The sequence below is a fragment of the Ursus maritimus genome, unplaced genomic scaffold (assembly GCF_017311325.1).
Source record: "Ursus maritimus isolate PB19 unplaced genomic scaffold, ASM1731132v1 scaffold_20, whole genome shotgun sequence".
Classification (NCBI taxonomy): Eukaryota; Metazoa; Chordata; class Mammalia; order Carnivora; family Ursidae; genus Ursus; species Ursus maritimus.
This window is the reverse complement of record NW_024424453.1, coordinates 5171364-5190928: the sequence shown is the minus strand read 5'-3', so window position 1 is coordinate 5190928 and position 19565 is coordinate 5171364. Positions and strand designations below refer to the sequence as shown.

General features: G+C 36.9%; 2 protein-coding genes across 2 annotated transcripts in view; one reads left to right on the top strand and one right to left on the bottom strand.

The window, feature by feature from the left end:
• The window catches only part of PPM1L (protein phosphatase, Mg2+/Mn2+ dependent 1L), a 281177-nt gene that overhangs the window by 18822 nt on the left and 242790 nt on the right, over positions 1-19565 (top strand). The window lies entirely within an intron of this gene.
• LOC103677264 (40S ribosomal protein S27-like) lies at positions 13548-14420 on the bottom strand. Its single transcript, XM_008706537.2, has one exon. It carries the CDS (start codon positions 13842-13844, stop codon positions 13602-13604), a length of 243 nt encoding a protein of 80 aa, XP_008704759.1. The 5' UTR covers positions 13845-14420; the 3' UTR covers positions 13548-13601.

Sequence of the window (19565 nt, the reverse complement as noted above, 5' to 3'; positions counted from 1 at the left end):
GGTAGAAGTTATGGGTAGGGATATTTAAGCTAGCATTATGCCTGTTTCTACTCACTGGTTCTTGTATGTCTACTTCCGGGTATACTGTACCACCTTGGTGTTTTATACAGAGTGGGTACCCCATAAATGTTTCTTAAATTAATCATTCAGTATTTGTCTTTTTGTGACTGGCTTATTTCACTTAGCAAAATGTTCTCAAAATACACCCATGTTGTAGAATGCAATAAGATTTCCTTCCTTTTTTTCCCTTAAAGATTTTATTTATTTATTTAAACGAGAGGCAGAGAGAGCATGCGTACAAGCAGGGTGGGGGGCAGAGGTAGAGGGAGAAGCAGACTCCCCACTGAGCAGGGAGCCCATGTGGACTTGATCCCAGGACCTTGAGATCATGACCTGAGCTGAAGGCAGATGCTTAACCGACTGAGCCACCCAGGAACCCTGAATTCCTTCTGTTTTAAGGCTGAATATTATTCTATGGTATGTATGTACCACATTTGGTTTATCCATTCATCTGGCAATGGCTATCTGGGTTGTTTCCATCTCTTTGCTATTGTGAATAATACTGCTATGAACATAGGTATGTAAATATTTCTTCAAGATCTTGTTTTCAGTTCTTTTGGATATATACCTAGAAGGGAGATGGCTGGATCATATGGTAGCTCTATTTTTAATTTTTTTGAGGAACTGCCATGCTGTTTTCCATAGTGGTTGCCCCATTTTACACTCCCACTAACAGCACACAAGGGTTCCTACTTCTGTACATATTCGCCAAAACTATTATTTTCTGTTTCTTAAATAGTAGCCATCCTTACGGATGTGAAGCAATACCTTGTGATTTTGATTTGCATTTCTTTAATGATTAATGATGTTGAGTATATTTTCATATCCTTATTGGCCATTTGTATATCATCTTTAGAGAAATGTCTATTCAAGTCTTCTGCCCATTTTTTAACCAGGTTATTTGTTTTTTGTAGTTGTTGAGTTTTAGCAGTTTTTGTGTTCTAAATATTAACACCTTGTTAGATATGATTTGCAAATATGTTCTCTTATATTTCTAAAAATATTTTTGCAACTTTTTACATTGATATAATTTCAAACTTACAGAAAAGTTATAAGATTAGTACAAGGAACTCCCATATACCCTTTCTTCAGAGTTACTATTTTTTTAAGGAGCACCTGGATTTCTTGACATTTTGACATTTTGTTGAGTCCTTTAAACAGAACGAATGACTTGCAGCTGTGGGAGATTTAAAAGTATAAACATGGTTCCTGTCTGAATATGTAAAACAAATAAGGATGTTTATAAAGCAACCACTACAGATGAGAATAATACAAATAAGCACAAAAGTGAGAGGAGGCCAAAAGTAAGAATAGTTTTAATTATTAGAATTGGAGACTTGTTCCAATGTTTCTCAACATGGGATGATTTTTTTTCCCCTAGAGAACTTTTTTTTTTTTTTTTTTAAGATTTTAGGTCTAAGATTTTACTTATTTATTTTAGAGAGAGAGAGAGCATGCACACACACACATGAACAAGCAGGGGGAGGAGCAGAAGAGGAGGGAGAAGGAGGGGGGAAAGAATCTCAGGCTAACTCTATGCTCAGCATGAGCCCACCATAGGGCTCCATCTCATGACCCGAGATCATGACCCGAGATCATCACCTGAGCCGAACCAAGAGCTGACTGAGTTGACTGACTGAGCCACCCAAGTGCCCCTCCCCTAGAGGACTTTTTGCAATGTTTGGAGACATACTGGTTGTCACAACTGCAGGGGGCATGGGAGAAGTTATATTACTGGTATATAGTGCGTAGAAACTAAAGATACTGCTAGACATCCTACAATACACAGGACATCCCCATACAACAAAGAATTATGCACCCTAAGTGTCAGTAGTGCCAAGGCAGAGAAACCATGCCCTATCCTTGGGAAGCAGACTTTGCAGAAAACCTATCTTGAGGACTTTAAGGCTTTGGGCCCAGAAACTCTCTCAAACACATCCAAACACTTGAATAACACATTGAAGACTCTGCCTGGTAAAATAATAAGGTATGAAAAATATTTTCTTCTCTTTTTTGTGCATAACCCACAATAAGAGGGCTTAGTTGCTCTGCTTACTATACATTTTCTGCAGTAAACAGTCTAAAAATGCTTTGCCTGGCTTTATTCTGTATTGCAGTCACTTATGGCTAACCTGTTCCTCTTATTGCATTCTTTTCTTTGCCACTTTCTGCTGTAAAAAAATATGTAAACTCTGAAAGAAGCGAACAGTACTATACAAAAGATCCTGAAGCTTAGAGAAAGCAAGCAGAGGTGTTGGGGGAATGTGCTTTAGATGGCTTCCTTTCAATCCTCGGTTCACTGCGGAGAAGCTAGGCGTCAGTTCTGTTTTATCACTAAGTCCAGTAAGCTGGGAGGAGAATAAAAATAGCATGCCCTTTGACCTCCTGTAGGGCTGCGTTTGAATCCAGGCCCATTCATTACTAGCTTTCTGACCTTGGGCAAGTAAATGATGTACTCTGAACTCATTATTGCCTTCTCTGCCAGGGGGATTATATCTGTTTCAGTGAGTGGTGAAGTGGGGGCAGTGGAGTACAGTGGTTAAGGCTGAGGACTCTCACACCTAATTGCCTGGCTTCAGGTCTCCACTCAGCCACTTCTAGTTGTATGCCCTTTGGTAAGTTTCTCAACCTTTTCTAGACCTCAGGTTCTTCATATGAAAAATGAGAATAATTGTATTAGTATTTACCTTGTAGGGCTGTTCTGACATTAAATGGATTAATGAATGTAAAACACTTTATTGTGATGCCTGGCACATAGTAGGCACAGTAGATGTTAGCTATTTCGAGGGTTAAGTGGAGATAAAGGATATAAAGAACCCTGTAGTGTCTAGCAAAGGAAGATGCTTGATAACTGGTTTTTCAAAATTTAAATTTTAGTAGCTGACAGTTTAATATAATATAATGCCATCATACCAAAATTTCATTAGCCCCTGAAGTTAAATTAGTAGGGATTTGGTCTTAAGAAGTCTTCAGGATACAAAAAGAAAACTAGGCATTCATTTGCTTCTTACTTGTACCTAGCAAAGATTCCTTTGGACCCAGGTTCAAAAATGTACCTTAAGAATTGCAGGCTTAGCCAGACTTCTGTGGAATTATAGGGGCAACTAGAGCAGCCACCTGAGCGTGTGGAGTGGCGAGGGATGTTTGGGTTGAAAATAGTTGTTTTTCTAGCCCTGCTTTCATGACAGCCCCATTGGCAGGAGGAAGTGAGGAAATCCCAGGAAAAGTTTGATTGTTTTTGAACTCCCTGTTTATCCTTGGGGTGTGGGTGTTTCAGATGAAGTGGTCCGTTCCTTCTTGACAGTGTAGGGGCTTTAGACTTACTCAAAAGTCATTTATAGTGGGACCAAATATCCTGCTATACCAGTCCCTGCTAGATATTAGGTTGTAGACATATTTATAGAGCACACATGGTCCAGCCCTTTTTAAAAATATGAAAGTATGTTATCTCATTGTAAGATAAAGTGTACGTAAAGGGTTTAGCCTGGCATTGTAGTGCTTTATTAAGAGTTAGCTGTCATCATCATCATCATCATCATCCTTACTCTTAAACTTATGTTTTAGTTTAGGTAAGAAACTAATGAAGTCTTTAATGTTTATTCAGCAATTTTATTTCCCTTTTTTTATTTTTTTACCTTTTATGGCCATACATTCAAAGAAGTGCATGTCATAATTCTACAGCTTGCTGAATTTTCACAAACTAATCAGACACATGCCTTCAACACCTAACTCAAGAAACAGAATATTACCAGTACCCCAGAAGCCCCACTCATGTTCCCTTCTTGCCATTATCCTTTAGTTTTTAAGGAAAAAATTGTTTTTTTCTTTATTGGCGTTCAAAGCCACTCATGTATAGCTTTATGTAAACACTTAATAGCTATGGCTGACAGTTTTAGCTGGCCTCATTACATGCTTTTATTTTCTTATGGTTTAAAAAGCACATCTCCTGGAAAGGGATTTCAGTCCTGCAGGCTGTTGCATTTGGACATGGAGAGGCTGAATGATCTGTAGATTGTCCTCTGCAAATAGGTGATGTGTTCTTTGCTTTTATTTATCCATACTATAGAAGTCCATTGAAACCAAAAAGTTGTCCATTGTACTAAAAGAAAAGGAAATTGGCTTAGCTGCACAGACCTCTTAGATGCCTTCTCTAAAAGCATTCCACACTCAAAAGAGCTAAAGGCACATGAAAGAAATCCTATGGTGGAGGAAGGTGTCACAGTGCTGGGTGCACTTGTGGGCGCTCATCTCCTGCCATTGAACAAGTTGATAAGGCTGAAGGACTGGCTACTTCTGGAAGTAATGGACTTCAATGTGTTTCCTTTGCCTTTGTCTGGACATATTTAGAAAACCATGGGGAATTTTTCAGAAGGCAGCTTCTCAGAGGAAAAATAAAAATTGGGGGGTTGAGTTCCAGGCTTTTTATATCTTCTTTTTAAAATCAAAGTACCAAACACATTAACTCTGAAATCACCAGGACATTAGCCTTGCTTTATGTGTCTTGTTTAACTTTCTGGGCCCAGCTGATGGCTCTGCTAAAATATTATACATGCATTTCAGAATGACATTAGTCATTTTTGGCCATTGTTTTATTTCTTGAGATTTATTAGTTAGTTTTAAAAAATTAAGATATAATTCACATACCATAAAATCTACCCCTTTAAAGTATGCAGATGAAGAGGTTTTTGTACGGATATTTACCACCACTATCTCAGTCTTCACCCTTGAGAAGAAACCTCTACCCATTGGCAGTCACTCTCTCCATTCTGTTTATTTAATAATTTTGCCAAATAAATGTCATTAACTATCTTTATTTCATAGAAGTCTTTCTTCTACAGGGTGTCCTGACAGCTGTGTGACCTTTTACATAGAGGTTTGTCCCATCTACTGTCCCTCCTAAATTTGACTTGGGAGTGCATTTTCAGCACTACCACCAAAACCACGTTGACTGAAATTGTTCTAGGACATAAAATGACATATGTTTAGTTATAATCACTTAAGAAAATTTCAGTGCATGTGAATTACAGTGTAGTTCCCACGAAACTAACTGAGCATGTTGAGGATTTCTGATTATCTGCCAAATCTGGGCTCTGTTTTATTACTTTAATGGATTTAGAAATCAGTTCTTTTGGCTTATATGGGAAGGTTTAAGTTTGTTTCTTTAACTAGTTTTTGAAAAAAAATGCATAAAATGTATTTGTATTTACACTTAGTTGATTTCTGAAGAATTGGAATTGATTATTTCTATATGACTGGGATTAACTTATTTAAAGTTGAGATTAACAATTTAGATTAATATTTTTTTGAATCTGTATTTTTATTATTTCAAAAGTAATATATACTGATTGAAAAAAAATTTTAGGTATGTAAAGCTTAGAAGAGTTGTTAAGTATAAAAAGAGAGTTGTCATCCTGCCTCTCACTTTATAGAGTTTATACTTAAACTGTTTTTATGTCTAATCATATAACCTGCTTAATTTTTACTTAACTTTTAAATATACTGTGGCAATGCTTATTTACTGAATTGTGTTGTTCTACATTTTAACACTGTTTACAGTTTCTGGAAGGGTTAAAAATTTTTTTCCTTCTAAGATGGTGATTGATACATACTCTCAGTAATCTTTCTTAAAAATTACTGTGGTCTGCTCTACTCTGAAAACCGTAAAACACTGATGAAAGAAGTTGACGATGACACAAATTAATGGAAAGACATTCCATGCTCATGTATTGGAAGAATAAATATTGTTAAAATGTCTATCTACCCAAAGCAATCTACACGTTTAATGCAATCTCTATCAAATTACCACCAGCATTTTTCACAGAGTTAGAACAAACAATCCCAAAATTTGTATGGAACCACAAAAGACCAAAGCAATCTTCAAAAAGCAATCTTCAAAAAGAAAAGCAAAGCTGGAGGCATCTCAATTCTGGACTTCAAGTTATATTACAAAGCTGTAATGATCAAGACAGTATGGTACTTAAAAAAAACACAGTATGGTACTGGCACAAAAATAGACACATAGATCAATGGAACAGAGTAGAAAACCCAGAAATGAACCCACAATTATATGGTCAGCTAATCTTTGACAAAGCAGGAAAGAATATCCAGTGGGTAAAGGACAGTCTCTTCAACCCAGGGTGTTGGGAAAACTGAACAATAACATGCAAAAGAATGAAACTGGACCACTTTATTACACCACACAGAAAAATAAATTCAAAATGGATGAAAGACCTAAATGTGAAACCTGAAACCATAAAAATCCTAGAAGAGAACACAGGCAGTAACCTCTTGGACATCAGTCATAGCAACTTTTTTCTAGCTATGTCTCCTGAGGCAAGGGAAACAAAAGTAAAAACAAACTATTAGGACTTCATCAAAATAAAAAGCTTCTGCACAGCGAAGGAAACAATCAACAAAACTAAAAGGCAACCTATGGAACGGGAGAAGATATTTGCAAATGACATATCTGATAAAGGATTAGTATCCAAAATATATAAAGAATTTATAAAACTGAACACCCCCAAAATGAATAATCCAGTTAAAAATGGGCAGAAGGCATGAATAGACATTTTTCCAAAGAAGACATATAGATGGCCAACAGACACATGAAAAGATACTCAACATCACTGATTATCAGGGAAATGCAAATCAAAACCACAATGAGATATCACTTCACACCTGTCAGAATGGCTAACGTAGCAACACAAGAAACAACAAGTGTCGGTCAGGTTGTGGAGAAAGGGGAACCCTTTTGTACTGTTGATGGGAATGCAAACTGGTGCAGCCACTGTGGAAAACAGTATGGAATTTCCTCAAAAAGTTAAAAATAGAACTATCCTATGATCTAACAATTGCACTACTAGGTATTTACCCAAAAAATACAAAAATACTTCAAAGGGATACTGCACCCAATGTTTATTTATAGCAGTATTATCTGTAATAGCCAAATCATGGAAAGAGCACAAATGTCCATTGACTGATGAATGAATAAAGAAGATGTGCTATATAGACAGAATGGGATATTACTCAGCCATCAAGAAGAATGAAATTTTGCCATTTGCAATGACATGGGTGGAGCTAGAGTGTTATGCTAAGTGAAGCAAGTCAGTCAGAGAAAGACAAATACCATATGATTTCACTCATGTGGAATTTAAGAAATGAAACAAATGAGCAATAGGGAAAAAGAGAGAGAGGGAGAGGCAAATCAAGGAACAGACTCTTAACTATAGAGAACAAACTGATGGTTACCAGAGGGGAGGTGGGTAGGAAGATGGATTAGTAGATGATGGGAATTAATGGGTGCACTTGTTGTGACAAGCACTGGATGTTGTATGTAAGTGTTGAATCACTGTATTGTGCACCAGAAACTGATATTGCACTTGGTGTTACCTAACTGGAATTTAAAGAAAACTTAAAAAAAAAAGAAAAAGAAAAAAGAAGAGGTGGTATATATACACAATGGAATACTATTCAGCCATAAAAAGAATGAAATCTTGCCATTTGCAATGACATGGATGGAGCTAGAGAGTATAATGCTAAGCGAAATAAGTCAGTCAGAGAAAGACACATACCATATGATTTCACTCATATGTGGAATTAAAAAAAAAAACAAAACAAATAAGCAAAAGAAAAAAAAAAAGAGAGAAACCAAGAAACAGACTCTTAACTATAGAGAACAATCTGACGGTTACCAGAGGGAGGTGGTAGAGGGATGGGTGAAATAGGTGATGGGGATTAAAGAGTGCACTTGTCGTGATGAGCACTGGGCGATGTATGGAACTGTTGAATCACTATATTGTGCACCTGAAACTAATATAACACTTTACCATATTGGAATTAGAATAATAATACTAATAAAAAGAAGACATAAAAAAATCACCATCATCTGTTCCCGGTCTAGTAGAACTTCAGAGCCACTGCAGAAATGTGCATGCTTCCAAAGCTGGGTCTGTTCATCATGAAAGAAGACCGTGAGTCCAGAACTCTTAAAGAGGCCTCCTCCCTCAGAGCAGTTTTTATCCAAAGATTTTGACCAAATGACTTCCATCGCATCTGAATTTTTTTAGGCACAAATATTTCATCATGGTGATATAGTTGAACCTGCACACCTTCCAGTGATTCTCACAAATAGAATGGTATTTATCGTGTACTATGTAAAGACATTAAATAGAAGGCATCAAAAGTTTGTGACTAACTGGATTCACTAAAAAAAAAAGCCACTCCCCCCACCCCAGCCCTTGATTAAATGACTCTTTTTTTTCACTCTTGAATCTGCATGGTCTCCTGGAGTTTCCCAAAGACTCTATAATTATGTAGGGATGCTTGATTAGAACTGCCTTCTTGGGAGTCAGTTATTGGACTGAAGAAATGCCTTAGAGGTAGAAGAGATGGCGCTAGCAGTAAGTTTTTGAAGTACCAAAGAAGAATTTGGAAGAGAAACCTAAATTTGTTTTAGGTCAGAAGTATCTGGGAAGGCTGCATGATGACTGTGAACTACTATTTAAAATAAACAAGTTGAATTCAGTTATCCCCTGAGCAACTACCTAATAATGGATTTGGCATCTTTGAATGTGCAGTAATGTTTTCATTCTATTAGGGTAACTTGTAGCAAATTAATTTTAGGATGGATATATCTGTATCTTCACTGTATGTTTTAAATGTTTTGATACTGTTCTCATCTGCCACACTGTTTCATTCATATATAGCATCATATACTGGCACTGTGTGGCTGTTGGACTGTGACTTGATATTGATAATGGACTGGAAAAAGTTGTAAAGGGCCAAGCAAACCATCTTCTACTATATGAATAGTTAATCAGCAATAAGAGTATCTTTCAGAAAATGCTGGAGCTTTAATGGATATTACTCACTGTTGAAAGAGAAAACGGGAAAAAAAAATGCCACACACTGTAAAATGAGGTCAGGTTACACATACTCTAGTCCCTGTAAAACAGGGAAGAATTTGTAGGCTCTGAAGTTTACATCGTGTGTTCAACAGTCCACAAAAGGTTGGGCTTTATACTTAATAAATAGTACTTAAAAAGATTGTTTTTGTTTTTTTCCCTACGTGCTCTCTCACCCAAAGTTGAATTCATTTCCTTGTATAATTACCCTGTCAAATGTTAATTTATCTCAACAGATTCTTATTGTGCTCCTGCTACGCAGTAAGCACAGAATTTTGGATAAGTACTGAATTTTGGATAGATCAGTGGTCAGTTGGGTTCATTGAAAGGAAGGTACTTCTGTTTGTCCCAGATAAACCTTACCTAAGGGAAGAACTGGGAGATTGAAGAAAAGATGTGCTGATCAACAAGACAGAATTGGGAAGACAAAAGTGGTGATTGTTTGGGAAAGAGTATCTTGTCAAGAATCCACTCTAACCAGTATATCTGGCTCTGTGGTTGTTCTGAGGGTGACTGAAAACTTTCTAAGCCTTTGACACAACACGGAAGTTGTTTCTCATATATGAAAGACTAATCCTGGGAAGCACGTTTTGTTTTACCCAGTTCATTTTTGCTTTATCTCATCCAACAACCATTTATAAAGTATTTGCTTATGCTTTGTTAACCAGTGTGCTAGGTATTCAAAACCAGTGGTCTAATGACTTATGCTTAAGGGTCCTAGTATATATGTTTTTATAGGAAGGAATTTTAAAAGTTCACTTCCTAGAACATTGTGAATGTTCTGTATAATTTTAAGCTTTGTGTAAGAAATAGTAAGAGGTTATTTTATTTACTTAAGAAGAAAAAAACATTTATTTAAAAGTAAAACTGGTATTTTGTAAGTAACATGTCTGAAACTAAGATGAAAGATATATTCTTTTTTTAACTTAAAAATGCCCAAACTGGGGGCACCTGGGTGGCTCAGTTGGTTAAGTGTCTGAATCTTGGTCTCAGCTCAGGTCTTGATCTCAGGGTTGTGAGTTCAAGCTCCACATTGGGCTCCATGTTGGGTGTGGAGCCTACTTAAAAAAAATTATATTATCTATCTATATATAATATATATTACATATAATATATAGCAATATATATTATATATTATTATATTAATATATTAATTATATTAACATATCATACTAATATATATTGTATTATAATAATATATAATGTATATATAATATATTACATATAATATGACTATTAATATAATATGAATATATTATTATGTATATAGAATAAAAATGCCCAAACTAAAAAACTCAAACACTATAAAAATAATGTTCAATAGCAAATTAAATTCCCTTCTACTCCAGAGAAACAAGTATTTATCAGTTTCCCGTTGGGTATCTTGAGTAATAGTTTAGGCATGCACAAACATATGTGATTCCAGTTCCCTTTTCATACAAATGGGTACATATGTAAACTCTACAGCTCCTTGTACTTTTTCAGGTCCATTGCAGTCCTTTTTACTGGCTGCTCAGTATTCCATTGTCTGGGTGAACTGTTCATTATTTAACCATCCCTTGCCAGTGGACATTTAAAATTTCCCCAGGTTTTTGCTCTTATAGGCAGTTATATATAATAATTTATCTTTTTTTTTTTTTTTACATATATCTTTCCCATGTGTGTATCTTTGGGATAAATTTTTAGAAGTGTAATTCTAGAAGCTGGGTCAAAGAGTATATGGTTCAATTTTGGTAGATATGGTCAAAAGGAGGTTCATGGGAGTTGACCAATTTATACTTCCATTAGTGCTATGTGAGAGTACCTGAATCCCCACATTTTAACCAGAACACTGCATTTGAGATCTTTTTGACTTTTGCCTGTTGGCTAGGTGAAAATGTTATCTTATTTTAACTTTTCTTTCTGACTAAAGTTGAACATCTTCTTATGGATTAAAGCCATTTGTTAGTATTTGTTTTGTGATCTTCTGGTTTCATGTCCTTTGCCTTTTTCTTATTGCTTCATTGGGCTTTTTCTGATCAAGTTGTAAGAGTTCTCTTCTCTCTGTATAAGAAAATTTGCCCTTTGTCATATGTGCTGACAATATATTTTGCAGTTTGTTGTTTAGGTTTTGACTTATGACACTTTTTTCTTTGTATATTTAAAAATTCTTATGCTGTCAAATTTAGCTATTTATAAAGTTTTGGGATTTTGTGTTTTACTTAGAAAGTACTTTCACATTTAGAGGCAAGAGAGATTATCTGTTGTTTTCTTCTAGTATTTTCATGGATTAGTTATTTTTATCTTTGGTCAATCAGAATTTATTATGTTAGAGAAACAAGGTAGATAGAAATTTAGTTTTATTTTTTCAGCCTCCTAGACTCTATCTTTTCTCCACCTATTTGAAGTACAGTTTTATTGTATACTAAATTCTTATATAAGTGGGTCTATTGCTGGACATTTCTTCTATTTCATTGCTTTTCATGCACCCAGTGCAAACTTTTAATTATTAAAACCTTATAGTATTTTAAAATCTAGAATTTTCCTGGCTATACTAGCATGTTTCATTTTATTATCTGACCTTTAGAATCAGCTTATCTGTTTGCAGATGACAACAATGACAAAAATCTGTTAGTATTCTTATTGAGATTGCATTACCTTTATAATTTAATTGAGATAAGTTGATAATTTTACAAAACCCAGGAACAGGATACCTTTAAAATTTATTTGAGACTGTATTATGGCTTTCTGGAGTCTTAAAGTTCATATAGATTTTTTTTACATTTTTTTTTTAAAGATTTTATTTATTTATTCGACAGAGAGAGAGACAGCCAGCGAGAGACGGAACACAAGCAGGGGGAGTGGGAGAGAAAGAAGCAGGCTCATAGCAGAAGAGCCTGATGTGGGGCTCGATCCCATAACGCCGGGATCACGCCCTGAGCCGAAGGCAGACGCTTAACCGCTGTGCCACCCAGGCGCCCCTTTTTTTATATTTGTTATTAAACTTATTCTTAAGATTTTTTGTTTAGTTACTGATCTTATAAATAAGATCCTTTTTGGCATAATGTTTTCTGAGTTTTATTTATTTTTTTATTCAGGAAAGGTGCTATATTGATTGTCTTACTGTTTATAATAGTTTTTCCAGTTTCATCTCATAGGTCTTCTTTTTTAATTACATTAAATGTAAATACTGATAATTTTGCCTCTTCCTTTGCTGTTTGCATCTCATTTCTTTCTCTCTTCTAATTGCATTGATTCATACTTTTAGGATAATGTTAAATAATAGTGGTGATAGTGTGTATCTATGTTTTGTTTCTGAATTTAGTAAGATTGTTTCTAGAATTTTGTCATTAGTCATAATATAGACCTTGGATTTCAGATTCCCCCCCCCCCCCATATAATCATGTTAAGGAACTATAACTACTTTTCTTTGTTTTATTAAGAATTTTTAAGAGGTGCCTGGGTGGCACAGTCAATTGAGTGTCTGACTCTTGGTTTTGACTCAGGTCGTGACCTCGAGGGTGGTGGGATCATGCCCTGAGTGGGTCTCCATGCTCAGTGTGAAGTCTGCTTGGGACTCTCACTCCCTCTCCCTGTTCCCCTCTGCTCTGTGTGTTCTCTGTCTTTCTCTCTCTCTCTAAAATGATAAATAAATCTTAAAAAATTTTTTTAAATTAGGAATTTATGTTGAATTTTATCAAACATGTTTCTAAATTTATAAATATTATCATTTTTTCTCCTTTGATCTGCTAATGAAATCTGGTAAATCTTCTAATATTGAACCATTTTTGTCTTACTAGTAAAAGCCTCACATGATCATGCATGTATTATTCTTTTAAAGTATTGATGGATTCTGTTTATTGATATTTTCATTAGGATTTCTATATTAATATTTATATGAATGTATGAATCATAAATGAGATGGCTTTACGGGTTTTTATCTTCTTTAAAGGGTGCTTGAATCAGTGTTTTTCTGGCAATATACAAAGAATTTTAAATCTTTCTACCTTTTACTCCTACAAATTTAAATAACATTAGAATTATCTATTCCTTTGAAAATTTGATAGTATCCGTCTGTGTAACTATTTGGGCTTGGTGCTTTGTGAAGTGGGGCTTTGATATATTTCTTAGTTACAACATAGGTTTATTAGCCTATTTAATGGAGTCTAACACTAATTAATGACATGATGTTTATATATTTGACACTGTGAGAGTTTAGATTATCATTTTTAGCTGTTGGATCTTCTTTGTCGAGGTAGGACAGAGGGACAAAGTCAGGCTTCAGGGAAATAGCTGAGGGATAGCAGAACCTACCACGGGAAGACCAGCCATATTCTTGTCATTGAAGGGTTGGCATTTAGAATTATACGTGTAACTTCATATTTTCTCATTCACATCAGTCAAAGTGTGTATGTCTGACAGGGGAAGGAAATTGTTAGGGAATATTCAGTCAGGGTTAAGCTGATCTGGTGGAGTTATTTGCAGGTTGTACAGTGTTCGTCGAGGATTCTGGGCACTAGAAGGCTTTTTTAAGTCATCTTTCATTTGAATTTAAACCAAGTGTTTTGGCCAATACATTTATTTGTTTATTTATTTATGTATTTAATCCAAAATCTGTTTATTGGGATAGCGTCCCACTCATCTTGATTCAGAGTGCTTTTAGTGCTGCTTCCGCCTGAAGGAGCATCCTTCTGTAATCCTTGCTTTTCCTCCTGTGGGCTGGCAGAGGGCAGTGGAGCAGCGGACACACAGAACTACCATTTGTGCATGGCTAAAGATGGTGTTGACTCTGTAGCATCCGGGGCACTTCAGGTCCATGGAGTAGGAGTTGGGGGTCTGCACCAGGCGCTTCTTCTTTTCCTCTCCCAGGGACGGGTGCAGGAGGTCCTTCGTGACGGCCATGTTCTCCTGGGTAGGTTGTCACTGCCGGAAAGGTGGCCAATACATTCAGAAGGTCTTCGACTTGTAAACACCTCACAGCTCACAATATTTTAATGCACTGTGCCCAGCTCCATAAGTGCATTTCTGTCTTCTGGTCTCCCTCGCTAGTTTTATCAGGCTAAGGTCATAACACAGTCACTGTGGACAGCATTCTACTAGACTCCCAATTGTCATGAGCCCATTTTTTAAAGAGGGTCATATGTGAAGAATTGGGTCTATACCTTAAAGAAGAAGTAGAAAGAGCACACAGGCTTTGAGTCAATGAAATGTGAAGTCATGTTACTTTTGCCATTGAACTACTTATTAGGCTTCTCCCAGCCTTCTTCTGTAAATAGTAAATGGGGATAATGATATGTCCTTTGCAGGGTTTTGTGAAGATTTAATGAGATAATGTATCTGACGAACCTGGAGCATAATTAGCATTTAATAAATTTCTTTTTTTTTTTTTTTTAAGATTTTATTTATTTATTCGACAGAGATAGAGACAGCCAGCGAGAGAGGGAACACAAGCAGGGGGAGTGGGAGAGGAAGAAGCAGGCTCATAGCAGAAGAGCCTGATGTGGGGCTCGATCCCATAACGCCGGGATCACGCCCTGAGCCGAAGGCAGACGCTTAACCGCTGTGCCACCCAGGCGCCCCTAATAAATTTCATAATAAATTAATTCCTTTCCCCTTAATAGCTTATAATTTAGTTTTATTGCATGGTTTTCTTTAAGTCTGGTTCCACTTCATTCGTTCATTCAAAAACTATTTATTGAGCACCTGCTCTGTTGCAGGCACTGTTCCAGGGGGCCTTAGAGCAACGATTAAGGCAGGCAGTGTCTGTGTTCTTATGAAATTTGCGTTCTGATGCATAGATGGAAAGAGATAAAAAACAAACTAGAAAATATCAGGTGGTGATTAGCAATGTGATAAAAAAAACAAAAACAAACATAAACCAGGAGAGATAGAAATCCAGTGTTAGAAGTACTTCTTTAGATTGGATGGACAGGAAAGGCCTTTTGCATAAAGTGACAGTTTACTGAGACCCGAATAACAAGAAGGAGCCAGCAGTGTTAAGATCTGGAGGTAGAACGTTCCAGGCAGAGGCACCAGGTAGGAGAAAGGTGGTAGTGAGCTTCTTATGCTCCAGGAATAGAAGGCTGAACTGTTCAGACAAGGGCCAGATCTTGAGGGACCTCATAGGCCAGCATCTGGAGTTTGGTGTGAGGGGAGTTTGGAGTTTCTCAGAAGCCTAAGATCTATGGATGTGTGTTAATTATCATGGCTGAACTGTTGTGGTAATAGTCTAATCTCAGCATGAACCCAGATAATATACATAATATTATCCTTTGGGGAGAATGAGAATGAGAGCCTTATCTTAATATAGTGAAATAAGTGGATTAAAAATCAAAGTGAGGCCTAATACACATAACTAATTTTTATGTTAGCTAATGAGAGGTGATTAAAGTAATATGCTCATATAATTAACTTTTAATTATTTTTCTTAGTGACATTTAGTTTATGATAACTCTTCTTGGGATATTGTAGCATAATACGAAGTTATGTGACCACATAAGTAACGAATTTGTTCTGAACATCACTCATATTTGATGGTAACTTAGATTAAAGATAAAGGTATATTTTTTAAAATAAATTTTTTAGAATAGTTGTAAAGATAGTACAGAGAGTTCCCACATGTTCTACATCCAGTTCTGCTCTTACTAACATCTTACACTAGTATGGTACCTTAGTCAAAATTGAGGAACCAATATTGATACATTGTTAAGAAATGAAATTTTTAGTTGCAGAGCAACTCTGCTGCTAACCACCCAGAGTTAGTGCACACTCACAGGTTGAGGTAACAGTTCTCCACGAGACTCTTCTCATTTCATATATCAGCAGGAGGCTTCGGGGTTTCTGACTAAGGAGCTGTATAAATTCAGGGGTTTCCACTAACTATTCCACAGGTTCAGTAATTCTCTGGAATGACCCAGAACTTAGGAAAGTGCTATACTTATGATTACAGTTTTATTATAAAGAATACAAATCAAGACCAGCCAGTGAAGTGATGCACAGGGCCAGGTATGGGAGGGTCCCACAAGGGAAGCTTCCATGACCTCAGAATGCATCACCCTGAGGCACATTGATATAGATGATTACCAACCAGGAAAGCTCACTGTGGAATGTCTCTCAGTTTGGCTTTTTCAGATGTTTTTCTCATGGTTAAATTGGGGTTATCGTTTTTTAGGGAAGAAGACCATAGAGCTAAAGTGCCATTCTTACCACATCATATCAAGGGTACATAGTCAACCTGACTTATGACTGTTGATATCGACCTGGGTCATCTGACTTTAGATAGTGCTTATCATTGTAAAGTTACTCTTCCCTTCCTTCCCCGTTTTTCATATTGTGCTCTTTGGAGCAGTGTGCAGCCCACACTTAAGGACTGGGGGATTATGCTCTGCCTCCTTGAGCATGGAGTAAGATTTAGGAATTTTTGATAGAAAGAGAAAAGATTTGAAATGTGTAGGTTATTAACAATCTGTTAACCTTTTTCAAGTACTAGAAAAATGGTATCTTAGAGCTGGATGGGAACTGGAGGGGCCATAGTTTGAGATTGAGAGAGTACGCTGCTGAGGAGAGGGACTGTAATAACTCAAGGGCCGCATTTACCCGTTTCTGTCTCAAGTTGCTATCTGTGGAGTGGGAGGTGACCTATGGTAACCTTGCTGAATAAAAAGCCATCAGTCTTCTCCCAACCACCCCCCGCACCCCCATCCCCCACCTTCAAATGTGTTTTATGATAGGAAATATGGTGAGAGCTGCTTCTTTCCATGTGTACGGTAGTTGTGCACATTGTTTAATTTCAGCTTATTAAAGTGGTGTGCATGCTATTTTCCATGCAATTTAATTCTTATATAGGTTTAATTTTAGAAGTTGAATTCTGATTTTGTTATCCTTGTTTTTTATCTGGAAAGGTGCAACTTCTGGCTTATGGGAAAATTGTTTTAATGTGTTATGTACATTCAGGTTCTGTGATCTGGGATGTCAGATTACTTGTTGGACTGTTTAGAGAAAAGATGATCACTATATTAAATCTGATAGTTGGTGAGTAGGAAAAATACATTCTGAGTTGGCTAAAGTATTTGAGAACCCTACTGTGACAGGTGGCCTCATGCAAATAGCTGTCTTCATGATAAAACTCTAGCTTCCAGCCACATGCAAATAATATGAAATTTTAAGTCAGAATATTCACTGAAAGGCATTTGGTCTGGGATTGGGGGAAGATATGTTGTTCACCTTGTAGTTTGAGTTGCATCTTTATAATATTATTCTTTCAATTGTTCTAAGCAACAAGCATCATTTATAACATCTAAAAACAGTTAGCCTCTTTTGTGCTCATTATAAAACATGCAGTTCTTAATGGGCTGATTAATCCAAACAACACCCTCTGAGAGCAAGAGTGTTACCTCCACTTTATGGAAGGAAGAAACCCAGGGGGTGATAGTGACATGATCTGATTTGAGGCAGTGCTGAACCTGGTAGATTAGTTTTGGTTGTCTTGACTGGGTCCATGTCTAACTGAAAAGAAAAGCTGCTTCTTGCACGTTAGTTGGTGAACCTCACCCTACCATGCAGGGAACAACACTTTTAGGAAGAAATGTTACTTCTGGACCGGAGGATGGGCAAGTCCCACCCAAACAGCAGACTGTGTAATGTATTGCTATACCTTTTCATCTTCAAAATGTTGATCCATCAATAAGTATTGTTTTCCCCAGTAATTTTTCCAACTCTATCTATCTATCTATCTATCTATCTATCTATCTATCCATCCATCTATCCCCAAAATATGCTCTTTTTCTAATTAACTTTAGATCAGGGTTTCTCAACCCAGATACGGTTGGCCTTTTGGGCTAGATAATCCTTCAGTGTCGTGGAGGCTGTCCTGTTCATTGTAGGGTGTTTAGCAGCAACCTTGGCTCCTGCTCAACCCCATCCCAGACTGTGACAAACAAAACTGTTTTCAGACATGACCAAATATCCTTCAGGAGGCAAAAATCACCCTATGTGGAAACTGCTGCTCTAAAGTTAGCAAGGCAACCCTCAGACCCCAGTTCTGACTGTCGCGTGTAACTCGGCAGTGCTGTGGATCACCACCAGCCTCCTTTTCTCCAGCTGTAAAGTCAGGGACATTATTTGTGCCTGTTAATGCTGTTTCAGGATTTCATTGAGAAGATAAAACAGTAATGAATAACTTTGTATAGCAAATTTATCTTGACACAACATTGAACAGTTTTGAAGTAAGCCAAATTGTATTTACAAGTTAAGTACATTTCCCCAGGTGAATTTAAACTATCTTGTCACTGCTTAATTATATTCCTATCTACTTTTAGGAAAACCACAAACATTCCCCCACTTACCTCTTTGTAAAGCTTCACAGGGTTCCCTCAGCAGTTTTTGTCTGTAGCTCTTTGATCTCAGAGTGGTTTTGCTAACCAGTACTCAGTGCTAGTGATTTCAACTAGTTGTTTCCCTTTAGGGAAACAGAATTCCTCCTCTCTACCTCTTCCTAATTCAAAGCTGAGAGTTTAGCAAACCCTGGCCTGGGAATACTTAAAAGAATAAATCTTTTCAACTTTCTTTGAACATCTTATGTACATCTTAGGTAAAGGTTCATGCTGTTTGCTTAGATGCCATTATGAAAGAATGGAGTAGAGCAAAAGAAAACCTGCAAGCATCATCTTTTGCTCCCATCATCTTTTCCTTTTGGATATATATATCCAAAAGATAGGTTAAGACGTTGCATCTGACCAGGGGCTGGAGTTAGGGGTGGGCCTGGCGGAAGGGGTAGAATGAGCTTCCTAGACTCCGTGGAAGGTATTTTTGGGCTGCATCTCTGCTACTTTGCTTCTGAATCTACCTTTCAACCTCAATTTTCGAAAGTGTCTTTTACATCAATTAGCACATTAAGTGTCTTTTTTGGGTGATCTGAAAAAATAAGAAACCCTGAGTAGAATGTACACATAGAGGGATCACAGAAGTATCAGCTTTGTAACTGTATTTTTCCTTTTGTGGGACTCATTTATTTTGAATGTTCTCCCTTTTATAGCTGGTACCTTTGGCTATCCCAGGGAAGCAGAGGAGCATAATGATTAAGGGCTCCAACTTTGGAGTTGGAAGGATCTATATTTAAATTTGGTTATGCCCATTCCTAACTCTGTCTCCTAGCTTCTCTGTGCCTCATCTGTAAAACAGGTGTTAGAACACCAGTTTCATAGGATAGGAGTGTGGATAAAATGAGATAATGTCTTTTATTAGGTACTTGGTAGGAGCTCAGTGAAATGTGCTTCCTGTCCTTTCACTCTCCCTTCCTGCTTTTCTTATCCTTCCCCCACTGAAACCAGTTAATTCCATATAATTTGGATTATCCAGAATAAACAAAGGACCTCCTTTCCCACCATTTCCCCACCATGTTCACTCTTCTTCTTTTCTAAGCCTCAACACCCCAAGTGTGTTCATGCCCCATGGCCTTTGCATTCACTCTTCTCTTTGCCTAGAACATGTTTCCCAGATATCCACGTGGCTTGTTCCTTCACTTCCTTCAGGTCTCTATTCATATGTCACTTATCAAAAGAACCTTCTCTGGGGGAACCTGGGTGGCTCAGTAGGTTAAGTGTCTGACTGTTTTTTTTTTTTTTT

Bases quoted from the DNA above. Each gene is read 5' to 3' on its own strand.
- LOC103677264 (XM_008706537.2), bottom strand. From the start codon at position 13,844: ATGGCCGTCACGAAGGACCTCCTGCACCCGTCCCTGGGAGAGGAAAAG.